The following is a 22,676-nucleotide window of genomic DNA, read 5'->3' as shown; positions in this document are numbered from 1 at the left end:
ATTTTTATAAGGACTTTACAAATTTATATTCTATCTGTGAAAGATTTAAAAAAAGGGAATCACTGCTCTTTATTAAGAAACAAATACAATCAAGTGGACCCTGAACTTTAGAGGGGTCGAACTCTATTCTTTAATGTGGTTTATCTCTGGCTACCTCATAAGAGCATATTTTTTATTCATATTTACAGTCTTAGATGTTGACTCATCCCTTCATTTACCTTTTTAAGAAAATATATCCTTCATGAATTATTATTAGTCATGTTTTTATTCACTTTTTCTCTTGATATTTACAAAGACTTTTCCCAGAAAATTACATTAGATTCCTGGCAAATTATTGGACTGACAAACGATGCAGGAAGATGCAAAAATATGTATCAATAACAAATTGGAAAAATTCATTATATATAATGATATCAAGGGTTAGTGAGGATGTGGGGGAAGATGAAACGATATGTATGTTGGTGGGAGTGTAAATTGGTTTGACTACTTTAAAGAGCAATTTGGGAAAGCTTTTACAGTTGAAGATGCACATACCTTACCATTCCACTATTTCACTTCTCTTTGAACAAGTTAATAATAAGGGAAATAATCCACTTAGTGAATAATATATAAACTACAGCTTATTCAAATAATTGTTCTGTGGGATTTATGATGAATGACCCAGATCTACATGAATAAAGATGTTTTGTTTTAAAAATGTGATGCTGATTAAAATTTACATAAATGTAAAATTTTTAAATAGTATCATTTATGGGTGCTACATCCATCATAAAAGTACAAAAACGTCCATGAAAATAATTCACACTGACTTTAGGATGGTGGCTACCTCCAGGGAGGAAAACTGCAGGAGGTAGTTTTGGGGATTTAGATGTATCTGTAACATTCCATGTTTTTAGAAAACAAAGTGAGAAACCAAACAAAAAAGCAAAACATTAGCATGTAATTAATCTTGGTATTTTTAATTACACAAATTTAGTATTATACTCCTCAGCTATTATTTTTCATACTTCACATTACTTTTTATTGTGGCAAAAAGTACATGAGATCAATCCTCTTAGTAAATTTTTAAATATATAGTATGGTACTGTTAACATTTTAAGTATAGTACAGTACTATAAGCATAATGTTATACAACAGAGCTCTAGAACGTTTTAAACTTGCATGATGGAAATTCTATACCTTTTGAACAACAGTTTCCCAATTCCCCCTCCCCACAGCAGCCACCATTCTACTGTTTCTACAAGCTTGACTACGTTAGATTCTTCATATTGGTGAAATCATGCAATATTTGTCCTTCTGTGGCTGGCTTATTTTACTTAGCAAAATGTTGTCAAAGTTCAAGTTACAGCATCTAACAGTATTTCCTTCCTTTTCTATGGCAGAATAACATTCCATTATATGTATATACCAAATTTTCTGAATACATTCAATCATCATTGGACATTTAGGTTGTTTCCATCTCTTGGCTATTATGAATAATGCATCAATGAAATGCAGAGTGCAAATATCTCTTCCAGATCCTGGTTTCATTTTCTTTTTTTGAAAAATATCCAGAAGTGGGAATCCTGGATCATATAACATTTCTAATTCTTCTAAGGAACTTCCATACCGCTTTTCAAAACAGCTGCACAATTTTACACCCCTAGTAACAGTACACAAGGGTTCCAATTTCTCCACATCCTCACCAACATTTTTTTCAAATGGCCATTCTAAGTTTTGAGATGTTACCTTGTTACAGTTTTGCATTTCTCTATTAGTGATGTTGAGCATCCCTTCACGTACCTGTTGGTCATTTGTGTGTCTTCTTTGGAGAAATATCTATTAAAGTCCTTGGCCCATTATTTAATCAGTCTTTATACGGATTTTTTCCTTGCTATTAAGTTGTAGGAGCTCCTTTTGTATTTTGATTAACCTCTTAGCAAATATGTGGTTTGAAAATAACTCCTCCCATTTTATAGGCTGCCTTTTGATTCTATCAACTCTCCTTAGCTGTGCAGAAACTTCTAAAGTTGATGCAGTCCCACTTGTCTATATTTGCTTTTGTTGCTTGTGTTTTTGGTGTTATCTCCAAGGCAGTCAACAATGTTATGAAGCTTTTCCCCCTATGTTTTCTTTTAGGAGTGTTATAGTGTCAGATCTTATGTGTTGTTAATATTTTGTCCATCTGAAATAATTTAGTTTCTCTCTATACACTATTACAGAAACAAAAGTTTCCAAAAATGTACAAAACATTGAAGTTCATAAAAATAAAGCTACATTGGAGTTTATGAAAATAAACTCCAAATGGATTCAAGAGCATAATATTTTAAAAAAACAAAAATATCAAAGTTTTTTGGAAAAATGAAGGAAAATACATAATCTTGATTTAGGAAAGACCTTTCTAAACAAGGTAATAAAACCCAGAAGTCATAATAAAAAGTATTAAATTTCAAGGTAGTTTAATTCTTCCATACAACGTAATGATTGGGCAACATCTCCCATCCTATATACTTTTCCTGAAAAGTGACTCTGACACTCTTCCCATAAAATGGAGTTATGTTCTCTCCCACTGACTCTGGGTAAGCTTGTGACTACAGTAGGTTTGTGACTTCTGAAGCTAGGTGATAAAAGGTGATATAATTTCTCTCTGGTTGTCTTGGGCCACTGTCTTCTAGAACCCAGACACCACGCTGTAAGGAGGCCCAGTTATGTGGAGAGGTCCATGTAGGTGTTCTGGAAAATAGTCCAAGTTGAGCTCCCAGCTGACAGCCAGCATCAACCATCAGGAATGTGAGTAAACGAGGCTTCTGTGGATTGCAGTTGCCAGCCATAGAATCTTCCAAGATCTTTCAGTCTTCCAGCTAAGACCTCAGACACCATGGAAGACAGAAAAGCTGCTGTGCCCATTCTGAATGCCTGACCCACAGAAACTGTGACCATAAAAAAATGGTTGGTTGTTTTATGTCACTAAGTTTGGGATTGTTATACAGCAAAAGTAACTGGAACAATCACCATAAACAAAAACAAGTGACTGGGCTAAATTTTAGAAATGTATTAAATAGATTAAAAAATAATACCCAGGAAATACATTAATAAAAAGTTACTAACATTCGACAAGGAAAGGTAATCTAGTCAAAAACCATAAACAAGGAATACACAAGAGAAAAAATTGGATGTTCACTTCTATTACTTTGCTACAAATTTTAAAGATTAATAGTATTCGTGTGAGAATGTGTGTAAAGAATTTTGGAAGACATTTTGGTACTTCTTAACAAAATTAAAAATATATACATCCTCTGACTTGTCAATTTGACTTCTAGACTTTACCTATAGAAATACTAGCAAATGGGCACAAAGATTTCTGCACAAGACTGTCCTCCATAGCACTGCTACTAATAGAAAAAAAAAAAATCTTTATGATGTCCACCATAGAGGGATGGTTAAATAATAGTTTATTGATATGAACTGTAAAGAAAAGAAGAGGTTGGGCACGGTGGCTCATGCCTATCATCAAGCACTTTGTGAGGCCAAGGTGGGCAGATTGCTTGAGCTCAGGAGTTGCAGACCAGCCTGAGCAACAAGGCAAAATCCCGACTCTACAAAAAATATAAAAATTAGCTGGGTGTGGGAGAATGGGTTGAGCCAGGAGGTGGAAGCTGCAGTGAGCTGATTGTGCCACTGCACTCCAGCCTGGGTGACAGAGGCAGACCCTGTCTCAAAAAAAAAGTTACTATATGTTAATAGGGATAACCATATATCATTATATGATAGGAATATCATATAACGCGTATGATCATGTGAAGAAAGGGGAGTGGAATGATGCACACCCAATTATTGCCAGTAGCTACTTTTGGGGAGGAGGGTGGGAGTGGAGATTTTGGTAACAGGAATTTTTTTCCATTTTGTTCTAGATGGTGATAAGTGCTATGGAGGGGGCGGGGGGAAAAGTAGGGACAAGAGATCAGGGCTGTTGTGGGAGGGTTATGTAAATTTTAAAAACTGATCAAACTACTTTTCATGTTTACATAAAGTATGAAAACATGTATCAGAATGCTACATACCATGTTTAAAACAGTGTTCACCTCTGAGGAGGAAAAAGAAGATTCTACAAGGCTTTGAATACCAAAAAGTAAGGATCACTGAAGACCCTCTTAGAAGGTTCCTCCAAATTATTGGAGACTTCCAAATGTAAAAAAATGCACATGAAAAGTAAATGACAAAAATTAGAGCACTTCACAGCACAGTACCGTGCACTGACTGGATCAACATTTTCCACATTGTGGGTACTTTTCCATGATGAGAATATCAGAAATGCTTTTGAACACTGAAAAACTCTCTAAAAGCCAGACATCAAGTTACAAGTGCAGACCATCCAAAAAACCTTGATACTGGTTACTCCTAAACACCATTTAAAATATGAACCTGTTTAACATAATGAGGATATCTGGTCTACACCTACAAAGCTTATACAAGTTATAAAACAAATTTCATTAACTTGTTGGTCCTGACTTCAGCTAGGATTACCCATCCATAGTTTCAATGTGGAACTATAAAACCTCCATCTCGAATTAGGTACTAAAACATTTAGTTATGGCCAGTAGCTACTTGTGGGGAGGACAGAACATGTCTAATTTTTTAAAGTTGTAAATTTCAATACTAAGAAAGATAAATATCACCCAAACCATGCTACAATGAAACTTACTACTAAAGACACACTCAAATACATATCTACAGTAATATCTGAGTGCTTGGAATTGTATATTCCAAGTTCCTAATTTCCTCAATAGTCTGGCTTTTTAAAAAAATGCAAACACATTGCTATTTTTATTGTGTTTGATCTTTAAACAGAGGTGCTTTCTTGTTTGGAGAAGGGGCCTAATTTGAAAATACTAGTCATCCAGAGGACATACAAAGAATGTGCTTTGACTGATACAAATATTTTTTTTAAGTTAGCTTAGATGTATTTTTTTTTTCTTTCAAGCTAACATATCCTCTATCCTTCCTCAGTACTGTTTGCTCAGCTGGATGTCCACAGGGTCCAATTTTCCTTCCAATTGCCCTTGCACGCTAATATAATTGCTGCTCATATGGGTAATTGGTCAGCCTAGAGCAGCATTTGTATGCATTTGTTCATCTACAGTATCTGGCAACTTCTCAAATGATTTTGCATTCTTATAATAGTATCACATATTTTTAGTTTTTGCCTCTTTATAACAAGGCTAAGTAGATGTGAATCTGTAAAGGATACATATTTTAAGTGTTCAAAAGGTGGAATATACAGATACAAATTCAAATTATTTTTATGCAGTGGACGTTTCTTCTCACTTATCAGAGTAAATCAATCTAGTCTCAAAAGTATGTTGCTCTGCTCTGCCTTCCCCAATTGCATTCCTCCCCAAACAGAGCCAAATTAACTAGATTAAACCACACTTTAGCTTAAAAAAAGTGACAAGCCAGTTTCACTTAACACTGATGAAACAGTAAAAACCATTAATTTTACTAAAGCTTGTTCTTGAGCACACTTTAAATATTCTGTCTGACAAAATGGAAGTACACATAAAGCACTTCAGGTGAATTCCAGAGTTTAATAGTATATTACTAAAGAAAAGCACTTATGTGACTGTTTGAGTTGCAAGCTGAACCAGTCACTTTTTTTCATGGAACACCATTTTATACTTGAAGGAATGACTGATAAACCGCAGTTTTTCAGAGTTGGGTATTTGGCAAGCATCTTCTCAAAAATAAGTGAAGGTAACCTGTCACTTCAAGGACAACTACTGACAGTATGTCGTTGCCAATGACAAAATTCAAACTTTCATGTGAAAATCAGAATTCTGAAAAATGTAATCTGTCTCCATAAACTTAACTGCTTCCCAATACTTACTTTTCTGACAAGGTCAGTGGTAATATTAATCAATTTAATTTTATTTTGTATGGCTAAAAGCAATACTTCTGACAAGACCAGTGGTAATATTAATGAATTTAATTTTGTATGGCTAAAAGAACTTTCCAAAGTGAAAAAGAGACCAGTGGATTTTAAGAAAATGAAAAGTTCCTTGGTATTGTTTCAGACTCCACATTGCAACTAACTAAACTTTAAGAAACCATCACTTGAGTATTTGTGTAGTACCAGAGAATATCCAGTTACTTGAAAAGATGATAAGAATACTCCTCCTTTTTCCAACTACATTACCTGCACAAGATCAGACTTCTCCAGATACTTCTAACAAAATAACAATTCGATTGGTCTAATGCAGAAGCAGTATGAGACCCAACTTTCTTCTATGAAGGCAGATATGAGAGCTTTGCAGAAACATAAAATCATGGGTCTCTAAATAAAAACGTTATTTATGTTAACACGCAATGAGTTTATGTTTAAATGAATTAGCAACTATTTAAATTTTTTCCCATTTTGTTTCAAATTCTCATAGATCCTGATCAGTTTTATTTTCTATTACAATAAATACTGATAAACATAACTTACATAAGCAAAAATTATTTGGGGCCTGCAGTAATTTTTATGAATGTAATGGAGTCTTGAGACCAAAAAGTTTGAGAACGGTTGTAACTTATCACTAAGAAAACATTATTATAAATGCTAGCTAGAATCAAAACAAAGGAAATTGCAAAAGAAACAAGATTAAAGATTTATAATCCTTAAGTTTGTCAGAAGGCAGACTTTCTGACAAATCTGCTTTGACTTACCAATAGAGCAAAATTTATAGTTTTATTTGGCAAATCTATCAAATAATTTATCTACTAATCTAGGATATTTTTCAAAATTACTTTTCTGGTAATAAAAATTTTTTAAAGAATTTTAAAAATAAAGTTAAACCTCTGTCTTTCAATCTCAGGGCAGTTTCTACTAACTCACTGTTTGTAAGACCTACTGATTGATTTGTCTTTTCAGAGCTGATGATTTTTTTTGGCCAACTCATGTTTACTGGCTTTGTGACTTCTTACAAGAAAAGTAATTAGTTTAGGCTTACGAACATTTGTCAACAAAAAACTAAGTACTCTTAGAATGCAACTTCTTAAGAGCAAAGTCTTTAATTCAATATTGCCAGATCTAAAACAGTGCCTAGATGTAAACTTAAACTTTCTGCATTTTATTGTATGTACATTATTCCCCTCAAGAAAAAATACTTCTATAAAATAGTGTCTGCCACAATAAATGTTAAATAAATTGGGTGACTGAATCCAGCCATCTGGGTCATCTCCAAGATAAATATGCCTAACTAGAAATATTGCGTTTGTCAATTTCAACCCTACTATGTACACCTAGTTCTTTTTGAACAGTTAATGAATTTTGTGATTATGGTAGAACAATATCCTAAGACTAGTAATCATGAATAATTATCCACATTGTATAAAATGTTTTAAAGTGACCTATTACATTGGTAGTGCTGAAATCTAGAATTTGGGTTAATTTTCATAAGTAAAAAAGGTAAGATGAGAAAAACAGTCCTAGGTTTTTAAAAAATATTTATTTAAAAATAAGATTTAAAAAAATACAGTACATAATACATTTTGAGAAGTAAAAATTCCACAATTTAAATTAAAAACAATCTGCAAAGAAAATAGAAATATTACGTGAATAAAACTAAATCACTACAATAAATTAAAAACAACAACATTGTTCTTAAGGTAGATACATGGTTTGATTTTCATATTAAGAACCAGTGTAGACTTTTCATCTAAACAAATACATATCAGCTGCATGGTTCCCACTTGTCATTTTCACCCATTTTACTCCCTCAATCTATTCTTATATCCCTCAACCACTATTTTCCCAATTACCATCAGCACAAGAAATGTTGGTGAAGATTTTCTTTAAATTCTCTTAGGGGAAAGACAAGGTAAAAATAAAAGACAATGCAAGGAAAAGAGCACTCAGATCTATACATATTATGCACGGAATAATAAAATGCTTGACAAATTTAAAAACAGGATCTTCCGATGGCACTTGGAACATACTACTATCAAAATAAAAGCATTTTAGGGATATAATACTAGACAGAACTTGGGGTTCACACACAATTTTAGGAGCCTCAAAAATAACACAGATTTTGGCTATTCATTAAACTTGCCAGCCAGATCACACACAAAAAACACTAATTCCAGGGACACAAAGTGAGCTCATACAGCATGATCCATGTGTGCTCTGTCCTTCCAAGAGCCTATCTTTGTCTAATTTTTTTTCTTGAAAATGTTCATCTCTGGGAGACAGTGAATAGTGGTGAATTCTCTACTACTCAGTAACTTGAAAAAGTACTGCATTCAGCCACCCGCATTTAAACCATGCATAAACAAGCCAAATTACTCAGAATCAATATAGTGGCAACATAATCTATGGAATACTGTTGGCAGATTAGAGAGAGACAATGCTGCTTCATCTCATTAGGCTTTCAAACAAATTTTGCTTTCACTTCTAATGATTACGTTCACCTAGATATCTACATATCGTTCAAATGATCTGAAGCCACATTCACATAAACTTCAGACTTGATTCTTTTTTTCCATTCAGAATTCACTGCAAAACCATATACTGTATCTACATTCAAGGAGAGGTTGATTTTAGCTAACAATAATACAAAATATTTTCGAATGTGATTGTCTGCTTTTCCAATACACACACTGTCACCTTCTTGACAGAATGATTAACCATTTTAGCTGCAGTTGTAAGGACACTGAGTGTTTTGAGAGTTTTAAAGGGAAAAATTTGGAACCAAAATAGTATACACAGCAGTATTACATTTGGACAATTACATTTGAAAGGTGTTTTAAATTACGAGTACACTTAAAGGGTGTTTTTCTTCATTTTTGTAAAACGAACTACTAAGCAAAATTAGTTTTAAAAATAATCTTACCCTAACTTTCTATGTAAAGTGAGCAATCATATCCAGACTTTTTTTTTCATTAAGTTCAATTTTCTGTTATCAGTTTTGCTTAAATCAAGGTACATATGCATTTCCTCTTGGGAAAGCATCTCTCTCTCTCTGTCTCTCCGTATCTCTCTCTATATATCTACACACACAGATGTACACATACATATATATGTGCACATACATATATTTTAAAGGTGGTCTTTTCTCTTTGTTTGCAAAGTAGACAAATGGCAATATTATTCTTTAAAGCCACTAAAGATTACACACACACACACATACACGCTGAATTCTTGATTTGTAATGAGAATGAACCCTTAACTCTTCATTTTAGTATTTTGTTTCAGTGTTCATTAAAGTGCCCAATAAGCTATATAGTTCATTTATATAAATTAAATATTAGAGTTCTTACTTTTTTATTCATTGTTGCAGAAATAAAACAACTCGTGAAAAGTGCTTCAATTATCTTTTGTAATTTCAGCCTATCTAACTACCTTTTAAAGTAGCCAAGCTATATTAAAATACAAAATTAAAATCCACACATGCCTAACTAAAAAATAGTCCAAGTGAGAAACATTTAAAATCCATTAAATTGCCACAGCAGCATGCAAAAAATAAGATCTGTTAATCAAACTGTTCTTAGTAACATTAAATTCTACTTTATAAACACACAATGATGTGAGAAGAAAACTCAGTCAACCCAAAAGAAAATTAACTCTTTGGTACAGGAATTAAAAATGTCACTCAATGCTAAAGTGAATAGCACCAGGATGTTTTATAGTTGTTGAGGTTATAAAACACTAACTTCAGGCACCAGTAGGTTAAAATATCATCCAATGCATACTGGCAAGAATATATAGCTTGCAATACGCAGATAAGCCTTCCCTTTAGTTAACAGCCTGCAAAATAAACCCTGTGTTTAGTCAAACAGGCAGGCGAAGCCACAAAAAAGCCCACAACTTTTGTTAAGCTATTTTGTCCACATCTTTGTTTATATATAAAGCTATCAATACCAAAAAAACCAGTGTTGAACTGTTATAAGCACGACATTACATGTTACAGATATTCAAAATACCAATACAAATGGAGACCTTCAGGGTATCAAGAACTCCAAAATATCCCAAATGTTAAAGTGAAAGCCACCCTTATATATTGTTTATTTTTCCTCTGGTGACAAAATTTCCTATATACTCAGTATCTTTTCTTTGCAATAAAGATTTCCAGAAAAGGTACCAGTTTTTTCAAACTTTGGGCAAACTATTCATTTCTCCTCTGCATTAAATAGCTGTGTTTTCCACATTATTTTTAACACTTCACGTTACCATACTCTACACAATTATAATATTTAAAACTAAAATATTTATTAAAGGCATCTGACCAACTGAAGAGAAACATCAATATAAATTCCTTAAGTTAAATAATTCAAACTAAATGTTTATATGCACTAACAACTCCTCCAATAAAAATGGTATAAATAAGAGATAAGGCTAAATGATTATAGCAAAGAGATTTTCTGATGTCAGAAACTGGCTCCAGTCAACTCTGTTGCTGAGATGCTGATTATTCATGCCCCATCTAGCCTTCTCTCCATCTTAGTAAGTTTTTGGATACTCACTACTCATTTGTACCTATTCTCTAGGATGGACAAGGCAAAAAGAACATAATAATAGTAAAAAACTGTAATGATAATGGAAAATACCAGTAATATCAATGACTTTTAAAATACCATTGTTATTTCTGTTTCAAATTAGCAGGCAGTATTGCAACATCTGAAAAACTGACAAAGATGTAGTAAGTTTTGTTGTTAAAAACTGCACAATGATAATAAATCAGAGAAAAGCCACTTTCCTGAAGTTAAACCATCATCACCTCATAAGCAGCAGAAATGCTAAATACCGATTAATACACAGAATTACAACATTGGTTCAAAACAGTTCAAGCAAGTTGGTTCTAATACTTTCTCACATTGTACTGTGGAATATTCTAGAATTCAACTGAGAATGACTAAATATAGAGCATAATGAAATTTGTGATTTATAGATAAATTCAGAGGATGATTTCTAGAGTAAAAGTTAACAAACTTGGGCATTAAATAACACATTCATTAATTATACAGTTAATACTAGCAAGTAGAACACATTAAATGTACATGGCTTATTTGCTACACTTACCAATACTTATGTTTTTTTAAAGCAGTAGTAGAGTTGTGTGAAAATCTAATATTTGTATCTATTAGCAAACTACTCAATGTTTATATGTGTGAATTTTATCAAATAAATTCTAGATATATCTATGTATATTAGAGGTCATGTCAGAAACTTATTTAATAAAGTAACTATAGGTTATTAAACTCGATAAACTTGAGCTAATCTACTGACACAGGAAGCGCAAGAGAAGCAGAGACTAAAGTCCAGAGAGAGACTAGCAGCTCTGTTAATTAATATTAATGGCATATTAAACCAGAGCTTGATACATCGTGATTTTATAGCAATACATGTGAAAACACTTAAACTGCCCCAAGAACTAACACACAGAAAATTGTGTGGCCATAATCTAAATCAATTCACACTTCCTGGTTTGAAATGTTGTCCTAACTTAAGTCTTTATGATTAGCATTCAGAATTAATACACCCTTTGGAGCAAAACATATCACCAACTAGTTACTTGTATGGAAGTGACTTGAACGTCTAACAAAGAATAGTTACCATTAGCCATCATACTTAGAGAAAAATGCCTCTATGCATTGGCAAAAATACAATGATGTTAATTCTGACAGACGTTTTAACTCAGCTGTTACAGTGAGCACTATGTATTATGTTCTCTTTCATTATTAAAAATAAACTATGCTTTTTTCTGAAAAAGAGTTAATATGTTAACTACAATTTAAAATAGCTATTTCTAATGTTAAGCACAAATATTTTTAATACAACTCTTAAGCAAAATAGTATTTTTATTATAAAGAAACATCAGCTAACTTGATATTTTTAACCTATAAGTCTGGGTTACAAAGTACCAATTGCTCTATAACTGAATGCCTACTGCTTGAGGGGTCCTGAACTCAGTTCATCTTTGCCTACAATCTTAAGCCTACATGAAGCCCATAAACATTTTTGTTTGAAGAAAACAACAGTGACAAATGTGATTGTTAAGGAGGTGTAACTTACAGTATCTAGGTAAAAACCTTTCATTTCCAGAAGGCCGACAAATGACTTTACTGATGTAAAAACATCCTTTAACATACATTTTGCTTAAAATCAAATAGAACGTTTATAAAGAAATACTTCAGTCCAACATACATATTACATCAGTAATCCTACTGCTCACGATTATTTTCTAATGCCCAACACCTTTAGTTGTTTTCATAGTTATCCAGAATACATAATAAATTGGCTACTAAAACTATAGATATAACTCTGGGAAAGGTAAAAAAAAAAAAAAAAAAAAAAGAACAAAGAAAAGAAAAGGAAAAGTATACAAAGAATCATTAATCTCTTAGTTAAGGCATAAGTCAGTAAAAAAAATCATTTCAAAACTGAGTAAAATAAACTAAATGTAGTTTTTTAGATATTCATTAAAACACAGTAAATGCTTGGTTGTCTTTGTAGCTACAATACATTTCTATGTTTTGTAATAAATTGGTCATTTTAAAGTAACAGCTTTTCCAATTCTAAGGAATTACTCTGCCAAAGTAAGGTTTAAAATAAAATACATAAAATAGCTTAGTTTATCCTAATCTAATATAAATTTGTGATTGACAGCAAGAATATAATGGGAACGAACACAAACGAAGCAAAGCAGTCATCACATTCTACGAACTAGAAATAACATCATAAAAACATGTTCATTTTCATAAAATTTTACATTTTTGTACATATACTCCTAAGTTTATACTTTTGATATGTTCAGAATGTGGCTATACTATTTACTTATGGGGCAGTAAATCTTTAGAGCCAGTATAATTACATCAATTAGCCAAAAGAGGGCGCAGAAGGAACACCAGTAGATATGCTTAGGAAACTGACAGTTGGTTTTTCTCTAGTGTAGTCTAACAAGAATTAACAATACCCACAGGAGGGTTAGGTATGCTAACTGGGGAATACTGAAAGTCACAGTGTAAGTATATATAGACATACTTTAATATACATTCTTATGTAAATATACTGATAGATAGCATTTCTGCCATTCAAATAAAATAAGCGTATGCTTTTCTAGTGTATTAGTGTGTAGTCCAATAATTTAAGGGAACTGACTACAGAGTGATCAGGACCAGGAAAGGTAAAGAGGAAGAAGGAAAAGAATATGTCCTAGAAGTGGTAAATCTAGGAAAAATAAGAACACAAATCATCACAGTGGGAAAGAGACCCCGCCCAATACCTTTCAGTGTACCTACTGCTACTACAGGAAGTATAAATCAGCTACAAAGTTCTTTAGGGGATCTTCACTTGGTTCTGCTGTTTTCTCAAGGTCCTTATTTGAAAGGAATGTATACAATATAAGGCATTCAACTGATATCTACCTACATTATCTATATATTACTTCCTTATAAAAGTTCTGTCACCAGGCCAAATGGTGGCCAAATAGCTTGCACAAATTCCAACCCATTTGCCTGACATTAACATTCTAATTTTGTGTTTCACTAAGCTTTATAAATATATTTCTTCTATTTAATTTACTACGTCTCTTTTCAGTACCAATAAATACGTTCATCTGCCACTTCGGAGTTTGTAAGTAATAAAGTATTCCAATTAGAACATGAAAAACATGATATTGACATCTCTGAGAAGTACTTACTCTATTATTTCAGAATATGCTACAAGATATTTACAATTTCTGAAAGAACTAACCACAGTATAGCCAACTGACTAACAATGGTAACCTTCTGTTTAATTATTTCCCAGGTATTGTTCCTTACTTTCAAAATTAACTAAAAGGAAAATATTAGCATGGTTCATGAACAGTAGACTTTTTCAATCTTCTCTTCAAGGGAAAGACTGTGAGTACATAAATTTTTTAAAAAGATATATGCGTTTTGCAGTATTCTAATGGAAAAAAATTAAAAGCTGAGTTTTCAAAGCATACTAAATGTCTTTTCATACAAATGTTCTATGCCTTGCGAGAGAACATCACTATTAGTAATTTACATTTGTATAAGGTTAATAATAAACACAGATCATTGTATTTTCTTATTTTAGGGTCACTTCCTAACACTAGCTACTAGTAAAAGGTCTCTCAATGCAAATTAGAGCCGGCCAATTAAAATTTAATTTGAATTTAGGGATTATTAAAGGTAAACAAAGTTAGTGACTTTTTTCAGTAGTAGCTTCCTATAAATAAAATTTCTATATGAGTTGGCCAATATATATAAACCTTCAATGTGAAATTTTACATCTACTAGTACATAAATAAAAGTAAAAAGTATAATCTTTTCAAAAGCACAATATTCCTCTTTATACTGTACATTACATATTATCTAGTTATACCAGTATTTTAAAAACATATGCATTCTAATATAACTGCACTAGAAAAGGTAATTGTGAACTTATTGCAAATTCTCTCCCCTTTTTGCTCATTAAAATCTTAGGGTAAAATAGGAATACATGCCCACCGGTCAGGAGTTCTCCTGGGAGCAAATATTTCAATCACAATCAATAATTACAACAGTAATGGTGAAAACTGAAAAATTATTGTGAAAAAGTTTTTAACATTTCCTTTATAGTAAGGTAGGTAGTTGGTGTTTTACTTCAGTGGTCCTTTAATGTTGGTTTTGGTGAAGAAAAAAGAAGAAAATATAAGAAAGCCACTCCTAAGAAACCAATGCCCGTTTTTTGTTGCTGCTGTTCACTCCTATTGCTGCTGCATTTTTTAAAATGTTGCAGCACATTTAAAAGGAAAGGTTATTTTAAATTGGATTTGAAAAAGAAAATTTACCTATATTATAAGAAGGTGTATCAACTTTTGTAAAACCTGAATAATTAAACTTAGATTTGGTTACTGTTTAAAAGTGAAAATTTTAAAAAAACATCTGAAATTTACCACAAATTAGAATCTGTAACACTGTCAGTACTAAAAGAAATTATGTACAATTATTTCATCCTAATCACTGCCTTTTGAGTTTAATAACAAAAGCATTTAAATAAATCCCTGTGGAAAGCTAATTTGAAAGTAAACATGCTTTAAAACTTAAATATAGATCTTGTATTAGTCCCACAACAGGATCAAGATCACTATTAACATAAAGCCTGGGGCACATTATGATGCCTAAGATTGGTGGGTGGATTTTAATTGACTTGAAGACTGTCATAGTTCTATTATCATAAAACCTGTAACGCATTTCCAGCATGGAGGACCCATCTGTGCCCACCATCCATCTGTTTAGACATGATTGGCAAAGTGGTAGGGAACTCGCAGTGGTTGCCTCTGCCTGAAAGGAATGAACCACAGGATCTTCCAACGAGTGCCAAAAACTTCTGAGAAGGTCTGCTGCCATGGCTTTCGGGGCCTCGATCTACAGAAGACAGCATTATTAGTGAAAGACAGCACTCCCATGGTGCACTTCAGTCAGCTAAAACAATACAGGTTGGCTGGGGATCCATTACTGGACTCTGATGAATTGTGTCCCAGCATCATAAATACAGCTTTTCTTTCATTATGGCATGCAGCTGAGTTTTAACTCTGGATAGCAGATATTGTATCTGTGTCGTCAATCAACCGAGCACAACTTTTGAAGCAGAGGAAAATCTCAGGATTAACAGAATGTGTGTCAACAACACAGTAGCAAATCTCTTTTGATGTACTTTCAGGACAAATAATTTAACTTACTTTAGTTAGACAAGGCGCGAGAATGATCAGCATTTTAGTGTGAAAACTATCATGGCTGGAAAACCCCTACTGTAAGACTGGGGTAGGCTTGTCTAGCACAGGCCTCAGACAAGGCACCAAAAAAAGCCATCATTATATTATCTTTTACTACATGCATATATTTCTCAAATATGTCCAGTTCTTTCCATTTTTAAATAATACTATATACTTCAGTTTTATACTTACATATCTTCACAACAGTTTGACATCTTTTCAATAGATGTTGTATCCTATTAAAAATAAAAAATTACATTCAGATGTAACAAAGTCATTAAGTCTTTATTCTGTATCCATTCTATGATGTTTTTAATCTTATTCCAAGAATATTCTAAAGATTTAAACAGTTTATATATGAGTATTATGAATTTTAAATGATCTTTCATACATTGCTGGAATCCCCTTGGAAAAACAAAATCAACATTATATTACGCAAAAAAAAACCTATTTAAATACAAAAACCTCACAAAAATTGTGAGAGTATCACTTCATTAAAATATAACCTTTTATTACACTTGCTTTCTTGATGATTCCTCTGAAAGTCTACAATCTACTTTCAATTTAACTGTTAGTGAATATGCATTAAAAAATAAATAGTAAAATGACATATGAAATAAACTAATGAACAGAAAACTGCCTAAGAGAGTGCTACTGGTTCTAGGTTTCTGTAAACAACAACAAAATTCAACAAGGCAATCTATGAATTTGCCATATTACAACATCTATTATTCTGAAAACTAAACTGACCAGAGTTCTTTTTTAGCAGAAAAATAACCTTTTTCATAATATAATTTCCTAATTGTATGCTTTCTATGAGGCTCTAACATAAATATGTAAAAAAAACCAAAAAACAAAAAACAAAAAACATTTCAACAAACAGAAGATCGCTTCTAGAAATGCTGGTTTAATTTGTGTTATCAGAAGACTTATCATTAGACTGGTAAATTGTTACAAGTAATAGCCAAATAATCAAAATACAAATTACACAATCTTATTTTTAGGTATTTATTTGTATTTTAAATATACTTTGAAACAGTGCAAAAGAGTACATTCATTCAAATACACCAAAAGCTGGAGAAGTTTTCCTCTTTTTATCCCTTACTTTACCTTAACACTTTGTTTACACATAGGTAGACTTATTAAGCAGTACGATTCATGCGAACACTTGTGGCTACAAGTAAAATCCCAAGAACTTATTTGGCTGTAAAACTTTTCCAGTGATGCTAATAAACAGCACTTTCACTCAAAAACAACTCTTTAGAGATGTTAAATAAATAGTTCATAATATTAAATTCTCATTATGAATAGTTGCATAACTACAGTTAGCCTATATAAGAGAAAACTGATCTACTTTTAAGATAACTAATAACCAATAACAGAGTTTCATTTACAGATTTTCCAGGAATTTTTTAAAAGTTATAGATTAGCTACATATTCTATATTCATTAGTTTTCCTATGAAGCTTTGTAATTCAAGGTATCCAGTGACAATTCTATTAATAATTAACCTTTCTCAGCTCTGTTGTAATTTCCTCAAAATGTCTTACTTTATGAAAACACAGTCTACAAACATATGAGAAAATTGATTAGGGTCTCAGAGGAAATTTGGGCTTCAGGTTCCACATTTGTAAAGGAAGTAAGTGAAGTCATTTTAATTGTTTCTTAGAGTTTTGATAGTGACACATTGTTCCAAAGCAATTAAAACAGCTTGTGCAAAAGTACAAAGAAAAAGATGAGATAGAAGTCAAAGAGAAAGATGAAATAGAATAGCTATTAGGAAACGTATATGAATGGCCTAAGATCGCAGATGTGGACAACACTTAAAAACTATACAGTATTCCATGGTGTATAAGGCAAATGCAAGGTCAGACTACTCTCACCAGCTAAGATTAAGGGCAATTTTTACTGTGCAGAAATTACAACTTGCTTATAATCCTAAGGGATTTATTGGTGGCATTAAAAAAATCTACTTTAAAGATTTCAGATTTAGATTTCATACAGAAAAAGCTTTTATTTTCAAGTGTTTTTGATACCTTTCTTGAATCTGTTTTGGGAAATAACTAGAATACTATCTATCAAATCATCATAAGCATGGTTATTCGGTTATTCTTTCAAACAATGTGATGTTTACCATTACTTTATGAGTAGGATTTGTGAGGTTAGCCAAAATAGGCTATTTTTTTCCTCTAGAAATGGCAAATGCTCATCTCTCTGTAATTCTGCTATCCAGAATACTGTTAAAAGTACAATTTGTGTTTTGGTAACCAAACATATCATCAAGTTTTTGCACTGGTGCTTACATATAACATACCCAGAGCAATACAAATTAGGTTATCACATTCACTAGCAGGACAGAAACAGCAAACTAGAAGAGGACAGGAGTTACTACTATCAAGAATACGAAAAACCACAAGTTATCCTCAAGTGTCAAATTAAATTTAATATACTTTTGGAATAAAAAAACACTAAAATAATTAAAATATTTTGATGCAGATAACTTCATTCGATACTAAAGACTCAACACAGTGCTCATCATGAAAGGACCAATAAGATAACTATTATCCTCAAGGAGTTTAAATACAAAGTATAAGTTCTTAGTTATATGTAAAACTCAGCTATCCAAAGAAATTCATTTGTCCAGGAATGATAACAAACAAGTTTTTACTATGTGTTGTCTATAAGAACACTTTTATTTATAAATATTTACACCTTGATTACAGTCTAATGATCAAAATATCTAAGACTTTCCTCAGTCTACATGACCAAGATATATGAGAATGATGTACTATTTTAAAAGCTGGACGTCCTTAAAAATAATGAACTAGAAACAGCAAGACATACAGAAATATAGGCCCTACCTATTTTATCTAATATTTTATCTTCTGATGGGTGGTCTTACCTAAGAAATTATTTTTCAGGCCTAGTCTAAAAAGTTATGTTGACTATTGAAACTGCATCCTAAGTAGTAAAATTATACCTGGAATGGGGGGGGAAGTTCCTAAGAGAAAGGGAGAAAGTGGTATCTCTTGGCTTGATGTTAGGAAAATGAGAGGTTGCAAGGGGGGCGGGATAAAGAGCAAGAATTTATCACCAGAGGTTTCCTGGTTAACAGACCTGAGAACCCAGTCCTCTTGGCATAGAGCGCTTGATGATACAATCCATCCAACTAACTCATCCTGTTTTGAGTTCATTCTCACCAAGCAACACTTTGCCACATATGTTGTCATACAGGAGAAAGAATGTGCTGAAGAGTCCTTTGGCACACCTGACAATCGCACATAAAGGAATAAACAATTTGTTATATGACTATCTCTTTTGAGTCTGGAAGTAAGAGCCATTGCCTCTGGACCTGTTTAACCCTGCAAACAATTTCAAAATGGAGTTTCTAGATCTGCCAAACTGCAGACCTGAGGAAAGTAAAACAATTATTTTTGTTAGACTCCTTGAAAACAGTTCAATCTAACCTCAGTTATCCCCTGCATTCTTTATTATTATAGATCTCGTTGATGCTTCTAAGTCTGCCACACATAGTCACCTAATGACTCTACGGTGATTTAATCTAGAGCTTAAAACACTGTTCTATACACAAAATCAACTCAAAATGGATCAAAAACTTCAATTAAGACCTGATCCTATGAAACTACTGGAAGAAAACATGGAGGAAATGCTTTATGACATTGCCTGGATAAAGATTTTTTAGGTAAGAAATAAAAAACAAAGGCAACAAAAACAAAAATAGAGAAATGAGATTACATCAAACAAAAAAGCTCTGCACAGCAAAGGAAACAACACAGTGAATGGCTGGGTGCGGTGGCTCACGCCTGTAATTACAGGACTTTGGGAGGCCGAGGCAGGTGGGTTGCTTGAGGCCAGGAGTTCAAGACCAGCACAGCCAATATAGTGAGGCCCTGTCTCTACAAAAACAAAAGAAAGACCTTTAAAAAAATAGAAGGTATGGCATGGTGGCATGTGCCTGTAGTCCTCGCTACTCAGGGGACTTAGGTGGGAAGTTTGCTTGAGCCCAGAAGTTCAAGGCTGCAGTGAGCTATGATCATGCCACTACACTCCAGCTTAGGTGATAGAGTGAAATCCCATCTCTTAAAAAAAAAAATACATTGAAGAAACAACCTAAAGAATGGAAGAAAATCTCTGCAACTATACATCTGACAAGGGGGTAATACACAGAATACATAAGGAACACAAACAACTCAACAGAAAAATAAAAGAGAGAGAAAAGAAAAAAAATCTGATTCTAAAATAGAGAAAAGATTATACAAATGACCAACAGGTATATGAGGAAATGTTCAACACCACTGGTCATCAGAGAAACGTAAATTAAAAACCATAATGGGAAATCATGTCATCCCAGCTAGAATTATCCCAGGGTATTATCAAAAAATACAAAAGGTAAATGTTGGCAAGGATGTGGAGAAAAGGGAACCCTTACACAGCCTGGGGAAGAAACCTTACTCCTGTTGGGGAAAATGTAAATCCATACAGCCATTATTAAAAAACAGTATGGAGGCACCTCAAAAAGTTAAAAATAAAACTTCTGTATGATCCAGCAATCACAGCACTGGGTACAAAGTCAGCCTTCCATATTTGTTGGTTCTGTAGCTGTGATTCAATCAACCATGGATCAAAAACATTTTAAGAAAAACTATTTTTAAAAATTAAAAAAAATACAGATAAAAATAATATAGTTTAACAACTATTTACATAGTATTTACTCTGTATTGGGTATTATAAATAATCTAGAGGTGATTTATAGTATAAGGGAAGATGTCCATAGTTTATAAGCAAATACTATACCATTTTACAAAAGGAACAGGAGCATCAGTGGATTCCGATATCCCTGCGGGGTCCAGAAATCAATCCCCTATGGAGAGTGAGGGACAACTGTATATTCAAAGGAATAAAATCAGTATGTCAAACTTCCATGCTTATTGCAGCACTCTTCACAACAGCCAAGATATGGAATCAACCTGTGTCTAACAGCAGATGAATAAAGTAAATATGGTATATATACATACTGGAATACTAATCAGTCATAAAAAAGAATGAAGTATGATCATTTGCGATCACATGGATAAACGAAATAAGCCAGTTACAGAAAGACAAATACTGACTGTTCTCACTCATATGTAGAATCTTTAAAAAGTTGATCTCATAGAATTATGAACAGAACAGTAGTTAGCAGAGACTGGGGAGGGTAGAAAGAAGGGAAGGATGGGGAAGAGGATGGTCAATGAGTACAAAGTTACAATTAGAGAGGAGTAATAAATTGTGGTGTTCTATTGCACAGCAGTGTGATTACAGTCAACGAGAAGGTACTGTTTATCTCAGAACAGCTTGAATATAGGATTTCGGATGTTCTCACCAAAAATAAATCATAAATGTTTGAAGTGATGGATAAGTTCATTACTGATTTGATCATTACATTATGTATAAAAATATTGAAACATCACATTGTACCCCGTAAATATGTACAATTATTATATATCAATTAAAAATTAAAAAATTGAAAACACTACTCAGGCAAGTGTTTCACAATTCGAGATTTGCCTGTTTTATCTATTACTAATTTATATTAATTCTAAGAAAGACTTTCATTTCACTTCTTAGCACCTCTGATTAGTTATGAACAGTAGCTCATTTAACTTTAAATTTTTCCATAGCACTTAATTAGCAGCACATATTGTACAAAATGGTCAACTTAATATAAATTTGCGGCACTAAACTAACTGGACATGAAGAAATAGCATGATTCCTTATTTTTAGTTTTGTTTTCAATCAAAAGAGGGAAATGTTCTGTTAATCTCAGCTCTGTCTTCCTTTTAAGTCAGAACTACTTTCCTCACTTCAAATGAATGGTTCTTTAAGCACCCATTTCCAACAAAAGACCAGCTATGTCTTTTATTAGGGATCTGAAGTTCACATAAACATCTAATCAATCATAGAACAAAAGTGAGAAGGCAACAGATCTTATATTTATAGACACTGAAAATCTCTTTCCAAAATAATCCCCCCACTTCTCTTAATCACGCCACTTTCTGACTATACAACCTAAAGAAAATTGCTAAAACTCCATACCTCCATTTCCAAATAATAACCCTTACCTCATAGGTTTTTGTGGGGATTAAATGAGTTAATAATGTCAAAACTCCTTAAACTCCTCAATAAATGGCAGTCTTAGATTTTAGTGATATTGCCTACTACCTACTTTCTGAGACAGCTTGGAAATAAATACCTCAATTACCTCAAAATGTAACTTTTCAACATTATGTTTAAACACACAAAGAAGTGGTTTTATAATGAAAAATAAAACAATAGAGACTACAAGAGACTACACATATAAAATCCTACGCCCTCTAAGAGCTTGTAATCCAGTTGAAAAAACAAGTCCTAAACACGTAAACCATGATGCATTTATTCATTTATTCATCTATCAAAAATTTACTAAGTATCTATTATGACACAGTCCTTAGCATCATGGAACTTACAATCTAGTAAAAGTAGTCAAGTATACAAGAAATAATTATATAGGAATATAGAGAGAAAGCCAGCGAGGATGATTATACACAATAATGTTTTCTATAAATAAGTCTTGCACTAATTAGAATATTTGGAACAGCTGAAAAACTATGTTTATAATCAAAACTCAAATTTAACTACTCTTACACTTTTAACACCAAAATTATACTTTGATAAGATTTTTGGTTATTAGTAGAAATAAGATGGGTACTTAATATGCCCCTTTCGCTGAGATTCAGGGAATAACGTATCAATAAAATGTACATAAATTATTGTGCTGAAATACCATAAGCAAACCATAAATATAAGATTCACTGCTTTCTGCAATCCTATGTTTTAATGTCAGATTGAATATTTGTGTGGATTTAAATCATGAAATATAAAATGAATGTCTAGGAAAAATGGTTAGTAAAAGGAAAACCCA

General features: G+C 32.6%; 1 protein-coding gene across 4 annotated transcripts in view; it reads right to left on the bottom strand.

The window, feature by feature from the left end:
* Positions 1-7,447: 7,447 nt before the first annotated feature.
* ZDHHC21 (zinc finger DHHC-type palmitoyltransferase 21) overlaps positions 7,448-22,676 on the bottom strand; it is a 74,796-nt gene continuing 59,567 nt past the window's right edge. The window contains exons 9-12 of one of the 4 annotated variants that reach the window (XR_001440076.3): positions 20,531-20,617; positions 18,833-18,983; positions 15,909-15,952; positions 15,278-15,369 (exon numbers count right to left, since the gene is read on the bottom strand). Coding sequence is in view for 1 of the 4 variants with exons in the window: in XM_015117682.3 (XP_014973168.1) it covers positions 15,237-15,369; positions 15,909-15,952 (177 nt within the window). In the remaining 3 variants the exon portion in view is untranslated. Of the gene's footprint in view, positions 15,370-15,908; positions 15,953-18,832; positions 18,984-20,530; positions 20,618-22,676 lie in introns of all 4 variants that reach the window. The other 3 variants (XR_003723267.2, XR_001440077.3, XM_015117682.3) reach the window with 3 other exon arrangements.

The sequence above is a fragment of the Macaca mulatta genome, chromosome 15 (genome assembly GCF_049350105.2).
Source record: "Macaca mulatta isolate MMU2019108-1 chromosome 15, T2T-MMU8v2.0, whole genome shotgun sequence".
NCBI lineage: Eukaryota > Metazoa > Chordata > Mammalia > Primates > Cercopithecidae > Macaca > Macaca mulatta.
The sequence above is the reverse complement of the archived record's forward strand: the minus strand, read 5'-3'. Positions and strand labels throughout refer to the sequence as shown.